This window comes from Melospiza melodia, chromosome 1, assembly GCF_035770615.1.
Source record: "Melospiza melodia melodia isolate bMelMel2 chromosome 1, bMelMel2.pri, whole genome shotgun sequence".
NCBI lineage: Eukaryota > Metazoa > Chordata > Aves > Passeriformes > Passerellidae > Melospiza > Melospiza melodia.
The window spans coordinates 10,791,514-10,817,152 of NC_086194.1; the positions used below are offsets into that span (position 1 = coordinate 10,791,514).

A 25,639-nucleotide genomic window follows, 5' to 3' on the forward strand; every position below is an offset into this window, starting at 1 on the left:
AATTAAAAAAACATTTCACAAAAAACATTTGTTGCCATATGAAAGTCTTTCAGCAATAAATGCCCACACCAGTATTTAAACATTGTTAAAAGTATAATGATTTGTACTAATAAATTATGCAACAAGAGAGGTAAACAAAATAAAATTACAGTATAGCTCTCCATGTTCCTCCACCGAGCATCCACAGCTCTCGGAAGCTCCACTTTAGATGACTAATTAAGAAACTGATATTTTCAGAGCAACAAAAATAAAAGCTTTTATTTGTTCATTTGAATATAAAACAGGCGTTATCACAGATGTACAAAGCGTACTGGTGGTTTAACATACAAGAAGGTTGCTGTCCTTTGCACATAAAAATTTTTGTTTGAATCTGTGATTGGCTGAGTTACATGAATTTCTCTAACCAGTCACCACACTCTATGAAATAACGCTGCTAACATTCAACTGATAAAAGGGACAGTCTTCCCTTGGGTAAAGTGTCAAGCAGGATTAAATATATATAATAAACAAGCACCATGAGGAATCTGCTCCTGTTTGATTAGTTTTGTGTTTAAATGTTCATTGTGTACCCTCTCTTTTTGTGCATGTGCATCGAGTTGATTACATGGTTTTGTCTGACTCCAAAAGCACAAGGTCACAAGACAAACATTTTATACATTCTCATGAATGGTTTATCTACAGTACAGTTTCTAATACAGAACAATCCTTCTTTATTGCTCAGTCTGATGGTGCTTAAATGTTTCCTTCCTTTTGCTTGCACAACAAAACCAGAAACTCAGTTTATCATTTCTCTTAACTCAGGATTTAACAACCACAGATGACAGGTTGCAGAAGAGAGCTGTTATTAACTGCGTTTCACAACTGCATTGCAGTTCTTTTATTCTCTACAAATGCAAAGTTGACTTCGTGAAGGTTAAAGTGATGCTTTGAACGACAGCGAGATTTGTTTTGCAGTACTGAGATCAGCGATAGCAGGACTTCACAAGTTAGTTCACACACTGCAATTATGTTTGTAATCAATCAACATCTTGTCTGAAACCTTACAACAACTTGCCATTAAAAACAGATTTTATTCTTTTCAGGGAGCAGAAAATGAATTTGACAAAGTATGGGATTGGTCTGCAGAGCAGGAAGAGGGCTATTCACAGGACAGTGAGGGCGGAAAAGATGGCCTGAAAGAAAACGCGTCTGACGTGGCGAGATGCTCTGTACTGTACATGCAGACTAAAACGTCCCTACCTTTTAAAAAGATTTTTAACACCCAGCATCGAGACTCCCTTAAACGTGATATAAACATGATAACATTTGCCCTGCAACAATCTTAGTCATGCATATCCGGTAATGAGAGCCAGCACATGAACGTCATTTGGGACAAATAAGAAAAGCATTCTTGGACTGCAGCTGGTAAATCCCACTCTCGATCACAAACAGGTCAATTCAGTTACAACCACATGAAGGAAGGGGAAGGGTTTAAAAAAGGGGGCGTGGGGGGCAGGGAAGACAACAGAACTGGGGAATCAAACCCCTCTTTTCTCCAAAGGTAGTAAAATGAAGGCAGCTGTGATGCATGTTCTCCTACTCTTCTCCCGTGACGGCCTCAGGCTGGAGACCACGGGACTCCTCGGCTCCTTAGCCAGGCAGATGGGTTCCTCTGATGGTGTAATGCTTTAGGGACTAGACATTAAACCATTCCTCTGATGGTTTAGTGCTTTAGGGACCAGTTAGCAGATGCACGACCCGTGCCAAGGGTGGTAGTGACTGTTGGCTCCTCTCCGTTAAGGAATAAATTAAAGACCACCGGAACAATCGTTTCCTGTAAATGTAAACTGGAAGCGTTGGCCACCGAGCTACGTGTCCTAGCTGAGAGGCAAATTGATAACTCTGTGCAAAAAACCCCGAAATTTTTCCTTATAGCAGTAAAAACACCAACTAAAACAATGAAAAAAATTGTGCAACAAAGTTCTGCAGCTAGACAACAGTGCTATTCCTCAACCTGCCTTTTCTAAGTCTAACAAGTGTATGCACATGCCAGCACGAATATTTATTGTTGCCTCCATGGCAAAGAAAAGAAAATTATTGTAGTGCATTTTTAGTCTTAAATTCATTCACTGCCTTAAAGGCAGCAATAATTCCACTTGCTGGTATCTAGAGGATTCTTTTTGACAGGGATACTTAGCAATCCAGGATTGCTTTTTTTTCTTTTTCCAAAAAATTTGTGAGTAACATTTGATTATCTACAGTGGGAGACACCATGCAAGTGACAAGTACTGCATTTTAAACTTTAAAATCTTTTGTCATTAGTGAATTTATATTTCATATATATATATTTGATGTGATACTATCCACTCAAGATAATACAACACTTTGTTTTTTATATTAGCAAACATTTCAAGAGTTTAATATTCTTGAATGTTTCTTCTCTTTTATACTTCTAAAGAGATCAAAATAAATTAAACGTTTTGTACATAATTACAGAAGAAGTAGTTAACTTATTTTATCTTTTTAGTTTAGTACAAAGATATTTGCAAGCTCATTGCCGAAATACACCTTATTTATAAATTTCTTCCATTCTAACGCGAACAGCAAAGGCTCTTTGGCCTTTGGGCTTTCAGCATCTCTGACAGAAAGCTGCAAGATTTCTAATTGAAAGGTGCTACTTTGGGTTTTCTCCTCGTACCACTACGTATTTTCCTAAGATGTGGGATCTAAAATGGCTTAAGTTAGTAATGGATCTGTATTCATCAGCCTTTTATGACATATTAAAACAAATGAAGGAAACAACTATTTGTATTAGTATGCAAATTGTTTTAAAAGAATCCATTTGGAGGGCAGAATAAAAAAAAAATCTACTTCAGCTTACTTAATGTAAAATACAAAGCCACATTTACTCAAAAAGCAGTATTGTCCAATAAGCAAAAAAAAAAAAAAGTTTAAAATGGGCTTTTCCAACACACTGAAGGGCCTTACCCCATAGTCCTTCTTTTCTAAAATTTAGTGGTAAAAGAAAACATTTCACATTATATTTCCTGCCAATCGTGACTGCTTTGAAAAGTCGTAATAGAAACAGTTCCATTCTGATGAGTGTCAGTATCTTATCTGCACACTTTTTTAGTGGACACAAAAAAATTTTATACATCTATAGTAAAGTCTATGGAAGCTTTAAGGTACAAGACTACATGTTGTAGGCCACATAGATGGGATCTAGCTGGTCTGCCAAAAATCCATCTCGTAGGTGCATACGTTGTTTCTCTCCACGGGAGTTGATAGGAATTACACCAATGTCCACAACCACCACCACCCCTACAATCAGATAGTGTTCCTCCAGGACCACGTTGGTGACCAAAGGAACAAGGTCCAGAGCTTCTTGCTCAGATCCATCCAGCTCAACTACAACGACCAACAGATTTGTCCAGGTAAACACCGCACTGCAACGAAAGAAAAAATAATATTAATAATGGGTTTTTTCATCCATTTCATTTTTTATCCCTTTTCTTGCACCTTGGTTACCGTTTGTTGGAGCTCCTGAGGCTCCTTCCATGTGCTCAGGAGAAATTACACACAGCAAGAGAGAACACACTGCAGATGGGGCAGAACAGCCCCATGAGCTCTTTCTTTAATACTGTTGACATTTTAAGCATAGGCTGAACTTCAGAGAAACTTGCCAGTCATGGAAGGAGGCAGTAGGACAGCACATGGTTCCCTCTGAAGCCAGGGAAGTGCCACAGCTCTGCTGTGGTCATGGAGTGATGTGTGTGTGGAGGAGCCTCCTCTGGGGCATTTTGAAGAGCAGCCCAAAAAAACCAAGGAGTTTAACAGAGGAGGCAGCAAGAAGAACAGCAGGAGCATGGTCTGAGCTGAAAGTTCAGTGGGATAGCTCCTGCCAGGAAGGGTGTGGAGCCCTAGGAAGGCACATGGCACAGTGCAGGCTCACAGGGGTGCCCAGGGATGGAGCATCCTCCCCATCTCTGCTTAGCAAACACGGCCACGCGCCTTCGGGACTGGGCTGGCTGCTGCCCAGGCAGGTCAGAGCCCAGCACAAAAAAGCTGCAATTCTTCTGGACCAATTGGTTTCCACAGAAATAAGGCTGTGTCTCCATCTGTTTTATTTTGGCTGTTTTATTTCTGTTGGGTTTAAGGGGACAGGAGTTTTAACATTCCTGATTAACAGTTGAGACCGTCAAGGGAACACCATTATCCCCAGTATCTCCTCTTTGCTAAAAGAATTTTGAAAGATCCCAGAGTTTTGGTTAAGCCCTTGAGCCAAAGCAGATAAATTTTGGGTTCTGCTACCTGGGACCATTTCTGGCTAGGGATAATGCATCTATTCTTCCAAATATGGAGGCTGGGAGGTCAAAGTCTGGTGTATGCTTCCACCCAGAGTTTTACATCTTCCCTTCATCCATCCTTCTCCTCCTCGCATCTCCAGAGTCTCCAAAGACTCTTGCATCTCATGGGAGGTCAGCACAGCTGAGCCACAAAGAGCAATCTCATTCTTCCTTGCAGGTGTTTAAGACACTTATTCCTCTAGCTTACTCCACAGAATAAATAATAATATTTATTATTCTACACATGTAAGCCATACATCAAGCCCTCTACTTTACCTCATAAAATCAGGGATAACTCCCCAGAACTGTCTGGAGCATAAGCATCTGAAAGTCAGAATATATTATGTACATAAGCCATCCTCAAAAAGAGCTTCTTATCCTAAGGTCAATGCTTGATTGAGACAGAAGTGCACTGTTTTAGCCTCCTAAGACAGCTCTGAAAATCCATGTACTGTGGAAACATAGCTTACTTACCCAAAAATTAGCTATGAAAATGTGCTCTGTGTTGATGCTTGACAGAATGGATTTTAGGAGAAAAGTACTTAACTCTTATAAAAAAAATTCATATCCTGCAAAAATACTATTTGATTGAATTCTTACGTGCTTATTGATCTGGAAAACTAATGAGCAGCCAAAGCAAGGATGAGAAGGCTCCTTTTAACTTAGTACTGCTGTGAAATGAATTTTCATTTGTAATTATGTTTTCACAGACATTCTAGTAAGTTTTGATTGATACTGAATTTTAACAAAATGATGTATCAATCTGCACAGGTGACCATCTCCAGAGAGGTTCCGGAATTTTTATTGATTGCTGTACAAACATCTAAATTAGTATTATATATATTTTAACAAAAAACCTGGAGAGGTTTCAGTGAAGTGTGAGTTAGCATTTAAAACCATGCCTGGAAACTATTGCAAGCCTGTTACTTGGGAAAGCAATTAATAGCAAGATTCAGGAGCAGGTCCCTCAAACATGGTTTAGAATAAATTAGTTTGTCTGAATTCAGGAAACTGATTCCCAAAACTTTCATGAAGCTTCTATTCAGTCCTAAAATAAGTGACACTCCCAAGAGGCTTCAATTTAATTTAAATCTCATTTCATATGTCATGGTTCTAACTCAGTGGTGATCACTGGAAGTAAAAGGAAATATTGCTCTTTATGTTCTTACTGGTTGAGATGAATTTACATTAGCCACTATGTCTCTCTTATGCATACATCAACTTTCTAGCCCTGATGAATAAAAAACTCAAAACAAAAAGCTAGGGACCAGGAAGGCTGACCTTTCCTTAAGAAATAATTGAGTCACAATAATCAAGTCACACCCAATAGATGCAAAACAGTCAAAGCACTGAGCTGGGAATGGCCCCTCCTGCTGCTTCCACATCACCAAATGCCACAGGAAAAACAAGGAAGTTGTCAAAACACCTCCAGGGAAAGAAGCTCCTAATTGTTTTCTTCTCCAAATACCTTGTGTAGCTTTGTGTATACAAACCACTTCTAAGCAAATTCCAGGAAGCTCTGTTCTGTTCCTCTTTTGAGACTCTGACATTTAAATGAGTCAACCATGTGCTTTAATTAAAGCACATACATTAAAGCACATACCACGTTTTGTGGTATTAGAAACACTTTCAAAATGCACAGTGTGTGTTTACATCACAACAAAACGAGACTGTGCCACTCTTTCACTTGTTATGTCTTAAGACACAGGAGATCCAGAGTCAGAGGTTGTGGATTTTGTGCTAATATTTTAAATGACCTTTCAGATGTGATCCTCAATGACAGAAGCTGCCCAGCAGGATCACATGTCAGTCAGCACATCCTGAGTCCCTCAGTGGTGCCCAGTGTTACAGAATGAGCTGCATTTCTCTGAGGGTGTTTTCCAATCTATCAACTGGACACACCCAGCACCTTCTGTGTGCAGCAGCAATTGATCAGTTAAATCCTTACTGGGGCATTGCAACTGAAACAAGAAAAGAGGCTCATGCCCCTGTCCACAGAAAGGGATATACAAATTATAAATAATAATAAAAATGAAATGAGTTAGCTGGCCATTATTTTGTCAAGAGGTGTTTCACAAAGACAAAAGAAGGGTCTCTAAGAAAAACTGAAAAAATTACGAGTGAGAAGTCAAGGACAGTCAGGACAAGGACTGTGAATAAAAATTCCATGATGATTATTTGGCAGAACATTGGTTAGGAAAAGGCTGGGAACTGTGAGGAAACCAAATGCTGTCTGTCACTCAGAACAACTGTGTGTCCCTTTTCTGCAGGGATCACATCTGAGACACATCTAATTCATTAACAATCTCTATTTTGAGATAAAAACAAGCCTGAAATACTGGCCTTAAATATTGGACTTTGGGCAAAAGGAAGCAACATTACAGTGTTTTTTTCTGAATTCTCACACCTGTGCCTTGTACACAATTACCCAACTACTGGGAAGAGTTAAGGTACTGAGAATTATCAATGGTGTTTTTCTCTGGTTGTTCCAGCTTACCCCAACCCTTTTCCAGTTGCCACTTTTTCACTCAGGATTTCCATGGTTGTGGAACAAAAAGGGTCCTTAAAGTGCTCTCAGCAATCTTGAAAGCAGGAACATAATTTAAGCATTTTTTGGTACTGAAACCCTGCAATTTCTGCAGTGTGATATGGCTGCTTTATTCACTGCCTGTGAGCTTGTAATTTGGGGGGATACCACCCTCTGACAAACAGATACTGCTGGGCACAGCAATTTATCAATCTATGGCCATCTTATAATAGAGCAGTCCTTAAACAGCTTGCTCTGAAACCTTTCCATCCACTGCTGGTACTGATCTGACACATTTTCAAGGGGAATTTCATGACATTCATAAATGTTCATACTGTTCTATAGGAAGGCACAGAACCCAGTTCCTTGTGTAATGCCTGTCTGGCACAAAACCATTCCAGCAGTGATGATGCTCAAGGGAGGAGGCAATAAGGCAAAACCTCAGTTACAGTCAGCCAAGCAACTAATTTTTTCATTTTAACTGATATTTAAGAAAAAAGCGAAGTCTTTTACTAAAGACCAGTTCAGCTGCTGTGCTTCATTCATTATTAAGCTTCCTGCTCCAGGCCACACCTCTGCAACCAGGACTGAAAAGAAAAATGCACTAAATTGCTCTGGCTATTGCAACAGATTGATTTTGGCTGAAAGGTGAATAGCTGAGCTGTGGTTGTAGCAAAACAAGACAACAACCTGACCAAGTCTTCTGATGCAAGAATAATGAAAAGCAATTTGTGCTCATGTCGGCCTCAAGAAATGATTTCCTGCTGTGTACATCTGAGGATGATACATTGATTAAGACAACATTATTATTAACTCATTGATTTACTGCTTCAATTTCCATCGTGACCTTGATTTGATCACTGCTTCATTTATTAATAACCAATTCAAAAATAACAGGGTGTTCACTAATAAAATTTATTAGTGTGTTCAGTTGTTTGAAATGTTTGCTTGCTTATTCCTTAAAAAAAAAAGAAGAAAAGAAAAAGAAATATACTGAATGAACTTATCTGAAATCAGTCCTTTCTGATTAAATCTTTTTGTGAAAAGTTTCATCCTAAGGACACATTTGCAGCTGGGCTATAAATCCTGTGACCATCCCAACAGGCCATTTCCTGGATCAATTGCAATATCCAAGGAAAAAACCCAGACATTATAGATATTTCAGCTTTTTCTGAGGGCCCTGGTGTTCTATAGCCCTTACCATTCAGTGATGCTCTTGTGTGCTCTGATGACAGAGGTTTCGATATCGATCGGGTGGTACCTCATCCCTCGCAGCTCCATGGCTTCATCCAATGCACCCACCACATAAAGTGCATCATGGCGCTCTGCAGGAAAGGGATTTTTATAAAAAATAAAAGAGAAAGATTCTATTCTCCAGTACTTTAAATTATAGAAATGTTCCCATTAAGAACTAAGTAAAATAAGTACAACATAAGTTATCCTCGAATTTCTGAAACCCCGAAGTGATTTCTAAACTAATGAGCATTTTCCATTACTGAAGTGCAATGCAAAGCAAAAAACAGAAGAAAGGAAGGCAGAAACACTATTTCCATTTGAAAAAGACAAAGGAAGAAATCTTTATCCAAAGACAGTGGCAGAATTCCTGATTTTCTCACAGGTGGATGCAGAACATATTCTTTTTGTTTAAGGCACTCTGAATAGAAAATAAGTTCCTTGTTTCTGTTTTTTCAAAGAGAAAGAATAGATTTGATCCTGATAGTGTGGCTGATATTCTTCACTACAAGTGCCTTTAATCTATTACAAAGGTGTTTATCAATAAAATAAAAATGTGCTCTAGCTAGATTGTAAATTGCTTATTCAGGTAACTTAAGCATAACATTTTTATAGCCCATATTTTTTACCTACTGAAGAAATAAATGAGGCTGAAATTACACTTTTTAAAAGATCCTAGGCTGAAAATAAATAATTACATGCTAGTCACGAAAAAATATTTGCTAACAGACTTAGAAGCAGATAACTGACTCTTTTTGCATGAATTTGGATAGTTGTGTGGTGGTGTTGTAGTGACAATATGAGATCTACCCAATAAAGGATTCAGAAATTTCTGCACTAGGAGCTAAAAGCAGGAGAATGGAGCAACTCTTTGCTAGGAGAGTACCTAAACTATTTGACTGATTAAGTTGCAATATCCTCAGAGAATCCTGAATTTTCTGTGTTGGGCTATCATGAAATGGAAAAAGCCAGTGCAACCCAAAGTAAATCTCTTCAGAAAGCACCATTATAAGGACACAGCACCAGGCCTAATCCACAGGGAATGCTAAAACGTTTTCAGATTTGATTAATTCTTTCTTGGCTGAGAAGCAGCTATTCTAATACCATGGGATCACTCCTGGAGGTGTTCACAGCATTGCTGGAAACCCTACCTGGCCAACAGCCTCCCCTGGCCAGCTCAGCCACAGCCACTCTGCTCTGTGCTCCTCAAAAATCACAGAAAAAAAAACCCAAAACCAACATTTTCCCCAGCACAGCCTTTGTGCCTGGCAGCACTGGCTCACTTAGATGTGTACAAGATACAAGGAACATCATTAAAACAAGCAAGGGAGTCCTGTACCTTCCTGACAGAAACCCAAACACCCTATAGCTTCTCTTGCAGGCTGCTGCTTGTGTTACATGTCAGGACCCAGCCCTCTGGGGTAAAACAGGAGAATCTGAGGAATGGACAGATCCTGAGATAGCTTTATAACAGAGGTGCTGGTCACAGGAGGGACAGGGCTCAGACTCCCACCAGGCTTTTTCCACCTGCACAAATGCATTCCTGGGGACACGACTGCCAAAGCAAATGATGGCAATTTCAGCTGTATTTCATAGTTTTCCAGCTGAAGCACTGGGTATATTAACAGTGCCAAAAGGTCACTGGTGGAAGGGATTTATAGTACCTGAAATACAACAAAGTAAAAGCAGCTATTTCAGTAGGGAAATCTTGCCCTCTGATTTATTTTCTGATTATTTTAATTAAGGGTTTCTTTGCAGTTTTACAGGCTTCACAGATGGAGCATGCTAGGAACCACAGGGCCAGAGGGGCAGGCAGTGTCACCCAAAAATTCAAATTATTTGTGTAGACCTAGATGGTGAGAAACCTCTTACCTCCATTTGCATCTGTGAGTTCTGTTCTTCTCAGGAACCCCAGATAACCAGTCCTTGCCCAAATAGTCTGTGTGTCTCCAAAGCTGAGTCTTGAGTTAAAATGATCTGATTGCAAAGATTCATCTCCATAGATGGTAAAATACCCACTGGCGTTGTGAGTGCTGTGAACCCATATCTAAGTTAAAAGCAATTATACTGGTATTAATTAAAGTAGCTTTTGAGAATGAAGCATTATTGAAAATTCTTGATGCAAATATTTTTAGTCATAACTAGATAATACTAAAAATGTCTTTTAACACAGTTTCTGAACCCATCACTGACCCAGTTCTAGCACAGAGACCCCAATCCACTTTTTCTGAAGTTGCAGGGCAGCTCTGAGCCATGCCATGTTCCTCACTCCTGGTTCAGTGTATTTACCCCAGCACAGCATCCTCCATGAACACCAGACAGACAAATTATTTTAAAGGGTGAGTGAGGCCAGGGACCTTCCCCCACGGAGAAGGATTCATTCCATCAAACTTGAAGCATCATGGTAATTTTTACAATTTCAAATTAATGAACTCTTACAGAAACTCACAAATTAGACTGTGGTTTTAATTACGATCAAACATGTTCTTCATTTTGTTAACTAGATTTTTAACTGCTTGAAAATAACATAATTTATTTTCTCACTCTAGAAGCACAAAATAAATTCGAAAAACATATAGTCTTGCTCAGCTCAGCTAATGAGAGTACTTCAGTGCAGTGAAGCACAATGATTATGGAGAACAGCACAAGAAAACCATCGAGCTGAAATTAGACTAATCTGTAAACTTACTTTTCATGTAAGCTTCCACCAGAATCAGCAGATCACCAAGTATAAAATACAGTTAGGAAAAGCAGATTTTTTTTCTTTTTTTTTAACTTGAGGTATTATTATTTAGAAACAATATGATAACAATTTTAATAATGACACAAATACCACAATCCACACTTTATAATGATCAGCAGAATTCACTATTTTCCTAACTGGGCATTTGATTAGATGTATCATAGGAAATCATTAGCATGCAGAACAATAGCTTTGTCTCTGGAATTTAGTCCAGAGCATACAAAGTTCAGGTTCTCATGACTCACCTCACCAAGATGAGAATCTCCTAAGGGTCCCTTTGTTTCTGGATTAGCAATAATGATACGTACTCCTGGCAGGATCTGTTGAAAGAAAACATGAGGCAGTAAGAAAGCAGGTACCACCTTACGCAATTGTTTGCTGATGCTTTGTCCCCAAAGAACCTTCATTACAAACTACAAGAAATCCTTAACAATCCTTTAAAAGTTAAAGTAGACTTATAGTGCAAAAAATATAAAATAGTCCACAGATATGAAAAATTCTGAGATAATTGGGAAATATGACAAAACTGCTTCTCTTTGTGATTGCTGTTCCATCAAATAACCTCCTCAGAAATGAAATGTTCACCTGCAGAACAAAAGTCTGACCAAATAGCCCCTGTCTCTATGAGAATACATAGCAGGATAGGAAAAACCCCAATGAACCTTCGGCCTAAAACAAGGAGAAAGCCAGAGGCATCATGCAATCTCCCAGAATAATGACCTGCTGTGAGAAATGCCTATTTTATGATTGGCTTTTTGCAAATATTAAAATGAACATCATATGTGTTGTGTTAGAAAGCTATGCTGTATTAATTCTCTTAAGTAGTGTGTTAAATATAGTTTTAGGTTATAAAAAATGTTAAAATAGAGACTATGCTATGTAGGATACTTTTTTTAAAGAAAGGACTTGCAGTGAGATAGCAGTCACAGGGCACCTGAATATTTCAGAGAAAGAGAATTTATTGCTCCATTATCAGGAGAAATAAACTTCTTCCTGCCTCGAAGGCACTGTCAGGATTCAGAGGAAGAAGCTGAGGATGACCAGACAAAATCTGTATTTGATTGGAATTTATGCATCATGTATGAGGTGCATGAATATGCAACAGGTTATTGTTTTTAAGGGTTAATCCTCTGTTAATGTGTGTCCTTTTTTGGGCTTGTTCTGCCCAGAAAAAGGTACCCGGACATCCATAACTCTTTGTCTCTGTTGTCTCATATTGTCCTAATTCAAATTGCCCAAATTATTATTACTCTAATTGTATTACCATTTTTATAACTGTTTTATTACTATTAAACTTCTAAAATTTTAAAAACAATTGATTGGCATTTTTCACATCTGCCAAAGTCCTCATGCAATGGACATTCAGCAACTACAGAGGTGGATGCTGAGCCCTAGCACAGAAAATGGAGCATCCTCTGAGCATGAATGTCTGCAAAGCCGTGCACAGAAAGCTTCAGATGAGCACCCAGAGCACCAGAGGCTGCCCCTCTGTCCTGCCCCTGTCCCCAGAGGATGTCCCAGCAGGGACAGTCCCTCTGCAGTGACCAGTGAGCTCAGCTTTGGCCATCTCAGACCAGCTCCCACCACAGTGGGCTCTGCATCCATGGCACTGCCTGCACCATTTGTCAGCTGCCTCAAGAATGACACACAGGGAATGAAAAACCTTCTTTTTGCATAAAAGAGGGAATTGATTTCTGCATTAAAGAGCAAGGCACAGGTTCTGAGAGAGCAGTAATGCATCAGTTACTGCCATCATGCTGTAACCTCAACAGTAAAGGAAGGGCATCAATCTGCACAGCTAATAGTGCCTTCCACAGTCCTACATTCATGTAAAAATGAACAGAAATGGATATTTGCTGAAAATATGACCATGAAAGTTACACTTAAATCTTCTTTAAGTACTTACTTTTCCAGACTCCATGAGAGGCAAACTATGTGGAGATCCTCTTTCGACTAAACGAACTCTGTAAAATAATATGTATAATTCACAGTTGTGTTTATTTGCTTTTTATTAACATTTAATTCTGAAAGGAATGGTTAATGGTTGCAGAGTTTAATTTATTTTTGCAAGAGTTGAAGCTTATATCCTGTTATGTGGAACATAATCAGACCCAATATGTAAAATTAGTCAAAATTTAAGGAAGGAAAATAATGAAAAAAAGATGTGTGTGAACTTTTTCTTAAATAAAAAATTCTTCAAATGTAGTTAGTGCCTTCTATTTGTTTTTGATAGACTTTTGTAAATGGAATTCCATGCACAAGAGGGATCTAAAATATTGATTTCCCACAAGAACATCATAAAAGCCAGGGCATAGACACAAAAGTATGTGAGCTGAGTGAGCAACCACATTCCACAAGTAGCTGACAGCTAAAATCAAAATCATATCAAAATAACTCATAACCTGGCCTTAGCTCCAAATCTGCATTTGCAATCTTTTAATTATTTTCAATGGACAGGGGTTGATAAACATTTTAATGTTTAAAAAAATAATTTAATGAAAAATGTTATTACTGCTGAGATCAGATCCATTCTCAGAGTGTGACTTTCTTGTGCTCTCTTCCTTTTTTAGATAAGTTATTTCCCCACTAAATCAACTGGAATGTCATCTCTCCTTCAGTGGTGTCATGGTCTGGAAGGAAATTTCCCATTTAACCTTAGAAAAGTACTCAGCAGGGTAGAATGAAAGAGACTCCCAAGTTCTAAAACAGCTGATGATCTCAGCCAGTACATGGCAAAGAAAATTTGGTAACATTTAGTTATTCCTGTATCCTAAGTAACTTAAAAGTTCTAACAACCATGGAAACCTTAAAGTTCCCGCTTTTGAACAATATCCATAATCCACTTAACCAAGCTAAATCTGGACTTGTGTCTCAAGAGCTGTTCTTATCTCTTTCCTCCCCCCAGCTCTGTGCATCAGAAAGACAAAACCCCACAATACAAGATGCCTAAAAGCCAACCAAGTAAAAGGTAAAGATGAAACATCAGATGACACGAAAACAGGCAGGAGCAGATGGGTGGAGACCTGGATCCCATTAGGCTGAGCATAAAGCTGAGTCTATTAGGAGCAGTCACAACAGATCTTTTTCTGACTGTTTTGAGGTCTTTTTATAGCCAGAGCATGGCAGTGCTCACTTTGGGAAAGGAGGGCTGAGGCACAGAGAGACCTCAGCCAGAGGTCCCTTTGGAGAACAAAGCTTTGGCAGGTTCAGACCCTAAGCAGAAAGGAGATGGAAAAAAGAGCTTTCTCTCTCTTTTTTTTCTTTCCTCTATTTCTTTGCTCCAAGAGTCTTCTATAAAAGGTGAGACTGCTGAGGTCAAGGCAGGAACAGTGAATAGTGTTTTATCTGCAGTTCTGGGAAGTCTCTCAACCTTGATGAATGGGGCAGGGCTAAGCCCTGAGATATTGCACATCAGTGTGAGCAGCTCCTCTCACTAACAGGAAGATACAACCCAAACACTCAGGAATTTCAGACCTTTTTCCAAGTTGTGTTGAGAGGAAAAGGATGTGAAGTGCCCTACAAGGGGCACTGCTTGGAGCAGGCACAGTTGGGCACTGCAGCCTGACTTACAAGGTGTGTAACAGGAATCACTTTTCAACGCTTGTTCAACTGCCACAAAACTCCCAGACCAAGCCTAAAGCACTAATTCCCTGCTCTGTGTGTTACATTGATGTTATTCCGCCCTTGTTTACACTGTTGTGTTACATGTGTCACATGTCTGTGTTTTTGACATTTCCTGCTGAGCTGAAAAGCTGCAGAGCCACCACTGGATTGATGGCAAAAGCCACAGCATCCATTTGTCCATGCAGGGACACAGACACAGGGCAGCAGAAAGCCAGGCCATGGGAGCCTCTCTAGCATGTGTGTGCAAGGCTAAATTAATGCTGCTCCATAAAGGGTACATCTACATCAGCCACACTTGTGGCAGCAAATGGCAACCAAATGGCACACAACCACACAAATGGCAGCCAAATCATAAATATTTAGGAGTATTCAGCAAGGGTTTTAAAAATAACACTATGTATGTTGAAATGAAATCAAATATTGCAAAAGGCAGTTGCTACTAATGCCTGTATATTTCTGCCTTTGTATATATATATTTGTTCTGTAAAACCCGTATCAATCTAGAAATAGAGAATGTCTTTAACTGAGTTCTTCCAAACAACTGACATCTCCAATCTTTCAGTAGGTATTTGCAGACAGGCAGCTATTCCTGGAAGAAATAGTCGTCATCTCATCCACTTGGTACCTCCTTTAACAAAGTTATTTTACCTATTATTTACAAACATTTGTGAAATTGAGAAAATCTTGAAAAAAAGACAATTTAGAAAACCTCAGCTACAAGCACTGTTAAGAGTGACAAAGGTCAGGAAGCACTTTATGGAATTTAAGATAGGTTTAAAGAGAATTCTATTTGGATAACAGTAGGAAAACCCTCCAGGGCAGGACAAGTGTAGGTCAGAACTGTCCAGCTGCCCAGAGATACTGGTGGCCTTTGCTCCCCTCCTGTCATTAAGATGTGCCTCCATGAGTTTTGCTGGAATACAGGCCTAAGAAAAATCATAAATAATAAAGCAACAGATTTGATGGTCAGTGGTGTGACTACTGGAAAAGAATCAACAGTGATAAATCAGACAATCCCCTCTTTGCTTTCAGCACCCGTGCTTCCCATCTTGTTCTTATTATCACTGGAGTATTCTTCTAGTTCCCTTCTCCACCTGTTTAGTTTAACCTTGCCTGATTTTTTAGCACATGGTGATCCACAGAAGGTGCAATTTCTCACTTTCCAGCTCTGTTAAACCTCTCCCACTCTGTGCTTCCCACCTCACATCCCTACAGAGTTTTCATGGCACTGCACTAAACATAGAAACAGCGTTTCCTGGAGGTTTTCTGTGAGGGCCCTCTTAGCACCCAAAACCTTGCATCCCTTATTGAAAAGTTTCTGCTAAGCTCACAATTCATTGGGGAACACACTGTTAAACCTCTAACAAATCCAAAAATAATAAAAAATGTTTTGCCACAAAGATATTTCAAAAAAATATAAGTAAAACATGAGATTCTGATGTTAGCAACTCTCATGTGCATTCCTAATTTTAAGTGCTTAGCAGTCTCATTAACTCTACTATGACTAGATACTGTGAATAAATCATGGGCATTAGGCAATAATTTTTAAAATGCATTTTATTGTGCCTCAGCATAAAATAATTCAATTGTTCCCACTCTTCCTCAAGAGATTTCCCTTTTTCCACTGAAAAAATGCAGACACAATCAAAAACTTCTGTGCTTCCCTCTTGAGCAAACAGCATCACTATCAAGACTGCTCTGATAGCAATATAAAAATGCAGAGCCCAGGGCCCATCAGACTCCTAAAAACAACACTCTTGAATTACCCAGGTGATGCTGGCAAAGAAGCACACAGCTCCCTGCAGCCTCCCTGGGACAATGGCAGCAATCCCTCTCCAAATTCCCAAATAATCCCAACCCACTCGCAGGCAGTGCAGCTCCAGGAGGGGCAGGCCCTGTTTCTCAGCAGGGCTCCAGAGCTCTTTGTTGGGAATGCAAACAATCTCTCACACAGTGAGCCCAGAGCCTTCCTGCTGCTTTCTGCTGCTGCCCAGTCCTGCTGGGAAGGGCAGAGGGGAACATGGCACTGGAGCCAGGCTGGCAAAGAGCCTGAAAATCAAGTGGATAGGAGGAAACAAAACATGCTGCCCTTGGGTGTGAAAGCTGCTTCTGCACCTTCTGGTGGTTTGCAGCCAAGATGAGGGGGAAAACAGAAATGAGCCACACAATGTGGGGCAGACACAGGGACTCTCCCCCACTAAATTATCACATTGGAGGGGGGGACAGAAGATGTTTAAGAATTGCTTCACTGTTGCAAAGCTATAACCAGGGATGAAACGCAATGAAACTGTAATATTTACACAGAACAGCATAGAAGAGTATATTTTTCATACATTTTTTCCACTGGTTCCTAAGAACATTTTCTTAAAAAATTCTCTCACTGGAGCTGTAGAGTTGAGAAAACTGTTTCAAAGTCTGATTCCTGGGATTAATGGGAAATGCAGCTACACCCCCATTATGTGCCAACTTCTTTTCTGGTTACAATTTAATATCTTGAACATATTTCATCTTCTTTAAATCAAACACTTACTATAGAAAAGTAGGGCTGAAATCTGACTTCAGAACAGGAACTGGCCAGCTATAACTAACCAGGCACTGCCAGCACTGTGCAGCAAAGGGGTATCAAAATGCAGCAACAATGTCTCTCTGAAACTGAAAATTTTGTTTATGCTCCATTTTAGATCTGGTTCACTTGGTGATGAAAACTCTCCAAAATACACTGCACAGCTTGCTAGTGCTCCTCACTAATCAGAGAGTTTGTCAGCAGAGCTATTAACTCTTGCCTTGGGAATCTGCAGGGGCTGGCACACGCAGAGTGGTACAGAGCAGGACTACAGTGCCAAAACTGGGCAATCCTTCAGAGCTGGCTGTGCTGCTGCGCAGAGAGAGTTTGGATTCTGTGATTTTAATAGAGATGGAAAGAAGCTATGAGGTCATCAAAGTCTTGCTGCCTGCCAAAAAAAGGCTGCTCCCTGCAGTGCACTTTTGAGTGCTTTGCCTACTTCTGTTAGAGTATTTCAAATGATGGGGCTTCTTCCACTTCCTTTCAGGCCTTATTTCTCAGATGAATTTTATTTCAAATCCAGGAACCTTTTTCACTCTGTGATGCTCGGCATGAACCAGTCTCAGCTTCCTCTTATTATTTCTACCTCTCCACATCCAACTCAAAGGAACTTTTCCCCAGTGCCCCCATTCTCTTTCAATACAACACATTGCCTTATGAAGAGATTGCCATTTACCCTACCACTTGGCTAAACCCCATGTCTTGAACTTTTGTCTGTTCTTTATAGCCATTCCCTCAAGCTGTGCCATGGTAATTGCCCTCTTCCTCCTTGCCTGTGTGCCAGCATCTTCTGTCAGCCAGGCTTGGGCACTCCCATCATCTGCAGCTCTGATTTATTTCCCTGCCTCTCGCACCAAGCCCTCCTCCTGCCTGGAGCAGCTCTCACCCATGGCACAGCTCTCACACCATGGCACAGCTCTCACACCATGGCACAGCTCTCACCCATGGCACAGCTCTCACCCATGGCACAGCTCTCACACCATGGCACAGCTCTCATACCATGGCACAGCTCTCACCCATGGCACAGCTCTCACACCATGGCACAGCTCTCACCCATGGCACAGCTCTCACACCATGGCACAGCTCTCACACCATGGCACAGCTCTCACACCATGGCACAGCTCTCAGACCATGGCACAGCTCTCACACCATGGCACAGCTCTCACACCATGGCACAGCTCTCACCCATGTCACAGCTCTCACACCATGGCACAGCTCTCACCCATGGCACAGCTCTCACCCATGGCACAGCTCTCACCCATGGCACAGCTCTCACCCATGGCACAGCTCTCATACCATGGCACAGCTCAGACCATGGCACAACTCTCACCCATGGCACAGCTCTCACACCATGGCACAGCTCTCATACCATGGCACAGCTCTCACCCATGGCACAGCTCTCACACCATGGCACAGCTCTCACCCATGGCACAGCTCTCACACCATGGCACAGCTCTCACACCATGGCACAGCTCTCAGACCATGGCACAGCTCTCACACCATGGCACAGCTCTCACACCATGGCACAGCTCTCACCCATGGCACAGCTCTCACACCATGGCACAGCTCTCACACCATGGCACAGCTCTCACCCATGGCACAGCTCTCAGACCATGGCACAGCTCTCACACCATGGCACAGCTCTCACCCATGTCACAGCTCTCACAGCATGGCACAGCTCTCACCCATGGCACAGCTCTCACCCATGGCACAGCTCTCACACCATGGCACAGCTCTCACACCATGGCACAGCTCAGACCATGGCACAGCTCTCACACCATGGCACAGCTCTCACCCATGGCACAGCTCTCATACCATGGCACAGCTCAGACCATGGCACAGCTCTCACACCATGGCACAGCTCTCACAGCATGGCACAGCTCTCACAGCATGGCACAGCTCTCACACCATGGCACAGCTCAGACCATGGCACAGCTCAGACCATGGCACAGCTCTCATACCATGGCACAGCTCACACCATGGCACAGCTCTCACACCATGGCACAGCTCTCACCCACGGCACAGCTCTCACACCATGGCACAGCTCTCACACCATGGCACAGCTCAGACCATGTCACAGCTCTCACACCATGGCACAGGTCAGACCATGGCACAGCTCTCACACCATGGCACAGCTCTCACACCATGGCACAGCTCTCACACCATGGCACAGCTCTCACCCACGGCACAGCTCTCACAGCATGGCACAGCTCTCACACCATGGCACAGCTCAGACCATGGCACAGCTCTCACAGCATGGCACAGCTCAGACCATGGCACAGCTCTCAGACCATGGCACAGCTCTCACACCATGGCACAGCTCAGACCATGGCACAGCTCAGACCATGGCACAGCTCTCACCCATGGCACAGCTCTCACACCATGGCACAGCTCTCACACCATGGCACAGCTCAGACCATGGCACAGCTCTCACACCATGGCACAGCTCTCACACCATGCCACAGCTCAGACCATGGCACAGCTCTCACACCATGGCACAGCTCTCACACCATGGCACAGCTCTCACCCATGGCACAGCTCTCACACCATGGCACAGCTCAGACCATGGCACAGCTCAGACCATGGCACAGCTCTCACAGCATGGCACAGCTCTCACACCATGGCACAGCTCTCACAGCATGGCACAGCTCTCACACCATGGCACAGCTCAGACCATGGCACAGCTCTCACAGCATGGCACAGCTCAGACCATGGCACAGCTCTCACACCCTGTCACTCCACAGCCATGCCAGCCTGGAAGCCCAACTCTTTGGTCTTTTTCACACCAGCTGTTTTGCACTCTGATTTCTTTCAGCATCTGTTCTTGGATGCTGCCACTCTTGAAAACCTCCAGCAACAAAGCCTAGAGGAAGCCAAACAGGATGTGATGAACACATAACCCAATGTATTCAAGCCCCCTCCTTGCCCACAGACTTTCTGTGGCTGAAAGCAACAGCCAATGGTCTCTGGTTTCATTCCAGCCCTGTTTCTTAAGTTTATCTACTGACCATCATTTACATTAAAAGTTAAGCTGGTGGGGAGAAAGTGGATATTTTCTTATCCTGCAAGATAGTGATGTTTTTAAAATTTTTCTGTATTAAACTGGAACAAAGAAGTTAAATATGTACAGAAGTTGTAAATGGAATTAAAAAAATGTGGCAGGTCAGAAAAAGAGCTTATTTATGGTTAATATTTCAGCGCATTTTGTTTTGAAATTAAATTAATTAACTCTCCAAACTGAAAATTATTTCACCCACATCATGAGCAAAAATTTAAAACTTAATGTACTTTGACCACTTTGAAAACTCTTCTTCCTTAAGCTGAAAAGGATCTGCCCAAACTGACTCTTAGGAATTCAACACAATGGTCTTTTACAGTGAAAAAAGGGGGCAACTACCTAATTCATTAGAAACTGTAACCAAAACCAAATTGCAAGTCATTTAATGTCAGAGACCTCTTATGAGGCTACATCCAGAGTACACTGACTTCCCAGGGCTGCTGCAGCCTCTTCTTATTTTCTGTAGGTAACCGTGGGTCTGGACTGGGTCAGGGCTCTTTGACACTCAGGACCGTCAGTGCATTTTCTCTTTATTCAAGTAATAAAATGTTTCTACGTAAATGATTCCAGAATTAACAAGTCAATGGGGTCATTCTCCCAAAAAAAATGGAAATATAGATCAAAGAACATAAGCTCTGCCTTCCAAAATGACAGGCAGGTTCAAATAGCAAATCAGAAAAGTAGGAAAATTGCACAGCTGAACACAGGCTGAAAGGAAACTGCAGATAATTAAGACATTTCCCTGCATCATCCTGGTTTCCCCAGAGCAGATTTTCTCCTATCCCATGATATATTCAAATAATGGATAAATACAATTGAGACTGAAAACGGGCCTTGGGACTTAGGCAAACTTTAACCAACAGAATGAGGAACCATTAAACTTTCTGTATGCTTAGGACATATTTTAATCCTGTTAATTTGATAATCAACAAGAATTAGCACTAAATCATTTCCTTTAATGCAAAGGAATCTTTCACTATAGACCTAAATTACACTTCATGTGCCAAACTCCCTGAGGTCAAAAGCTAAGAGTTTCCAATCCTTCAGATGGCTGGACAAAGAAGCAGAAAAAGTTACACAATGATTTAAGACAGTTCAGAAAGCTGCAAACAAATCAAAATGGGGCAGGAACTCTGGTTCAGGAAGGGAACACTCAAAGCTTCACAGATTAAAAAAGCAACAGCAATTTTATCATAAAAGATTGTGGGAATATGTGAAAAAGGTTATGTTTGCTTTCAGCTTTACAATGTTTAGCTGCCGTCACACATTAAATTTGTTTAAATTACCTTGGACACAGTTTAAAGCACAGTATACAACTCTTTCAAGAGAATGCAGTGGGTCAGGACTCTGGAGAATTTGGTCTCCCACCTTGTACCTCGAGCACCATCAGGTGCAGCATCACCTTTCTCTGTGCTTCAGGTTCAGCTTTGCAAAACAGCTCACAGCTGTTGTCTTTTTACTCAGATTACAAACCTCCCAGGACATGGTGTTTATTACTAATTGTTTTTACAGCTTTTTCATAATCACAGCTGAGATCAGATAATTCTCTTTAATGCAATATGCTTTTTCTATTTTATGTAACCCTTTGTCTTCCTAGTCCTAATCTCTAAAGAGACTTTCACATACAGGGAAAAATTTAATTATAATGAACTTGGGATCTAAAAACATCCTGAGCTAATGGAATTAGCTTATTTGTTGTTAACAAATGATGGAAATTATTTTAACATTGCTAATAAAATATTCAACTCTACATTCCCACAATGTAATCAAAGGTGGAGTTTATGAAATTGAGTAATTTTCTTTAAGCTGTCCCATTCTCTTGCTATAACATCCAAATTTCCCACCATTAGCTGACTCAACCTGCATTTTTGGGAAAGAATCTGCACAAAGTTCTCCTTAACAACAACCAGGGACATTTCCTGTGCATGGAACACCAACACATGAAGCTATTTTCTCAAGTGAGACAATAGATTCATGCAGGTGAGCACTCAGAAGGAAAGGTCAGCAATGCCATGAGCAGCAGAGCCTTGTACACCTGCAGGCCCTGAAAAGGGACTGTCCTGCCACAGGAGACTCCCTGGGAACCTGGGCTGAGCTTCTTGAGACTCTTGGCTTACACAAGTTCATCTCCGCTCACAGACACTTCCATTAGATGCCATATTAAAAAGGACAAGTTGGGCTTGAAGGAACATATTAAGATCCATTGAAAGGAGCCATTTAAAAGGGTATCACATCTCCAACCAAATTAGTGTTGTATCCTTATACAAATAAAGAATACTTTTACTATTCAGAGCTCTCCTTCCCAAGCCCAACCATTCCTTCAGTTTTCCTTCAGTCAGAGATTTCACTGACAAGAGGAGCCAAGTGAGTGCCTGGGGCTCTCTCATGTAATTGGCAGCACAGCACCCTGTGCTGAATTATTTGTCACAAAAACTGAGTGTGTGGCATGGCAAAGGCCCTGTCCTGCTGCAAAGGCTGGCAAGAGAAGAGGGGAACAGAAAGGGGGATGGAGAGCACATAGGAAGCTCCATCTCTTACAGCACAGCACAGTCTGTGGCTAGGGCTGCAGGAGCTACAAAGCCTTGTTCCAAATCTTACATATATTCATTATTTCCCTTTCCAAAGCAGACGCCTTGTGAAATGCCCTCTAAGGCAGCAATGTGGGAAAGCTGCACATTTTCCTCCACTGCTGAAACAGCAAATGTACCCTATGCTGATCACTTGGCACTTTTGAAGAATCAGTGTTTAGCATTCCATTAAGAGTATATACCAAAATGAAGGAAAGCAAATTGTTTCAGAATACTGTATCAGTAAAAATCAAATACCTTACTTGCATAAAAAATGGAAGAATGAAAATTCCATTTTATTAAGACATTCCTGTAACTGTGCAGCTAGACTCATGGCAAAGTTTGGAGAGAGAGAAAATAAGAATTATGGCCTTTAGGTAACAAAAAAAGAAGACATTTTAATAAGTCTTCCTCAGAAAACTGAGCAGCCAGCTTGTTTTATCTATTTCCAGCTTCCATGAGAAGCACAATTGAAAGAGAAGGACCTGTAACACCAAAGAAACTCAGTACATTTGGAAATGGAAAATCATTTTTTTTAACAGTGTCAGACACTCTTCAGGAATAAATATGTTGGTGTATTTTAGTAAGTTGGAAATGTAATAAGCAGTGAAATTCCCAAGAATTTTACTGTGATTTTGTAATTTCAGCAAAATTATTGTTACACTCAAAACTGCTTTGTAAAAAAAAAAAAAGGAACCATTTTCCATCTGGTTCTTTTACTCACAGTGGAAGAATGACATGCAAATGCTGCTTGCAAACAATAACACAATAACTGTACAACTGCAGTATACCCACCTTCCTGGACAGCTACAGCTTTTTGTTTTCCCTTTGTCTTTGTCTTACTTGATACACAGGACAGTATTCTCTTTCCCCTAAGCCATCCAGGGAAATATAACTGCAATTTCTTGATTTGTAGTTAATTATGCAAAACCACATCCGCTCTCAAAAACCATATTTGGAGCCAACTCTTATTGTCCTGTTCCACCAAAACCATGATAAGCTTTACTCTTGAAGATGATTTTATCAAGGAAGAAATGTGCTTGTGTCAAGGGAGGAAATACTTCAGTGACAAGTAATCTTGCCTTAGAAAGCACAAAAATTACTTTGTAAGGCTCTCACTCCCCCCTTGTTCTTGGACATTTCTCCCTTTCTTCTGCCCTGCCCAGAAGTTGTGCTATGTCTGGAAACATGAGGCAGCTTTCAAAGCCCTTTAAAAGGTATATTTACAAATTTGGTTATAACTCTGGATCCTCATGGGTGAACAGTACAATTTCTTCAAAAATATTTGCTCCTCTTCAGTTTCCCAGGCCATCAGCTTTATTCCTAATCACTGACTATTCATGTACAGAGATTAAACAAGTTCTCCTGATGCAATCAGAACAGCAAGAGAGAATCTTTGCTCCTCTCCAGACAGCCTGAGAGTTCTCTGAGCCAGCACTGAGTGTTCACATGATGCTTATCAGCCCAAAAGAACTTTTCTTTCTGGGAGATTTGTTTCCCATAGATCAGAAACAACAGCAGGGGGATTTTTGAGACAGCAGTGTTTGCATGGCAGAAAGAAAGCACAATACTGCTAAAAGGCCAAGACTGTATCTTCTCCTGAGGAAAAATATGAAGAAGAAGGAGGCTTTTGCCAGTACCATGACAAAGAGCTTATACTCACAAATAACGTTCTGAAAGCTAATAGGCAAAATGCCTAAAAGCCAGGCAGTTCTACAAAGAGTCCTCAAAACCAAACAGCATCATTTCCTTTTGTAAATCTTTGAGGAACTCAGATTTTATTTTAAAGACCTCAGGCCCTTCTCTCAGCTGAGTTACTTCTACCAACTCCATAGGGTGTAAATCTTTTCACTTCCATGAAAAGACTGTTTCTGTGACAACAGTAAAACATTCAAAGAGCTAAAGCAGCACAAAATTACAAAAAGTTATGGGTGATGTGTGGAACTTGGAGTTGGAGCCACCCATATGAGAATATCTCTGAAGCTCAGGTTGACAGGAATGGAGGTAGCACTTGACAATTCCATTGGCAAAATGAGCTTATTGTGTCTAAAGCACTGTGACAACAATGACATGGGAGGTCTGTTTTGAACAGTTCACCAGGTACATGGAGCTTTACACCCCAAAACAACCCATGGCCTCTGCCTCCAGAATCTCACAGCAAGGGAAATACTGGCTGGGTGTCACAGAGGGCAGGGATGGATTTTAGCCACCCCTCTGGACCCCACACAGTGAACACTGAGGACTTTGGTTTTCTCTAACCTTGACTGGGCTCTGTGTGCTGTAACCCACTGCAGGAGCTGGAACAGCCCTGCTCCCCCCAGCACCAGGGGAGAAATCCTCAGAGCTTCTCTTCTGCTACCACTGCCCAATGGCTTTCAAATAGGATGAATCCATTAAATTTGCACAAAAGGTGACTATTTCACTGTCACTTGCTATTAGCAAGTCTCCTTCTGACACAGCTCCCCCTGTGTATTCTCCTCCTGTGTGAATATAAAATGTTCCCCTCCACACCCTGGCTGTGCTACAGAGCACTGCTGGGGCTACAGCTCACTAACAACTCAGCTAAGGAGTTATTTTGTGTTGTAACCCTTTAATAAAAGTATTTTTCAAGGTAGATGGATGGAGAAGTGGTTGAGAATAAGGGAAAAAATCTCCTGTGGCTTTGCTGTTTGGTATTACCCAATGTATACATAACATGAAAGTTTCAGTAAAATGCAGAGAAGGATAAACAATTGACAGCCATAATAAAAGGTTATTTTTCTGCTCCTGCATGAAGTCTGAAGTGCTGGAATATATTAAAATGAAGCCAAAGCCTTCACTGATTTCTTTTGACAGAGCCTGGATTTGAGACTGGGCTCAGTGTATAAGCAATCTATAAGAATAAATCCTAAGTAACTGTTTTCTCATTTCTTTGAAATGCTACAAGTGCTCCCTTCTTTTCTTGAGGAATGAGATTCAGAACTGCCAGTCTGAGAACACCTCTGCCAGGGAGACAATGT

General features: G+C 41.1%; 1 protein-coding gene across 5 annotated transcripts in view; it reads right to left on the minus strand.

Moving 5' to 3' along the window:
* Window positions 1–230: 230 nt before the first annotated feature.
* Window positions 231–25,639, minus strand: part of DIP2C (disco interacting protein 2 homolog C) — a 312,481-nt gene continuing 287,072 nt past the window's right edge. For all 5 annotated transcript variants that reach the window (XM_063148077.1, XM_063148067.1, XM_063148094.1 and 2 more), the window contains 5 exons: window positions 12,735–12,792; window positions 11,074–11,148; window positions 9,958–10,132; window positions 8,054–8,177; window positions 231–3,425 (listed from right to left, as the gene is read on the minus strand). In XM_063148077.1, the coding sequence (XP_063004147.1) occupies window positions 3,173–3,425; window positions 8,054–8,177; window positions 9,958–10,132; window positions 11,074–11,148; window positions 12,735–12,792 (685 nt within the window). In that variant the 3' untranslated portion in view covers window positions 231–3,172. The remainder of the gene's footprint in view (window positions 3,426–8,053; window positions 8,178–9,957; window positions 10,133–11,073; window positions 11,149–12,734; window positions 12,793–25,639) is intronic.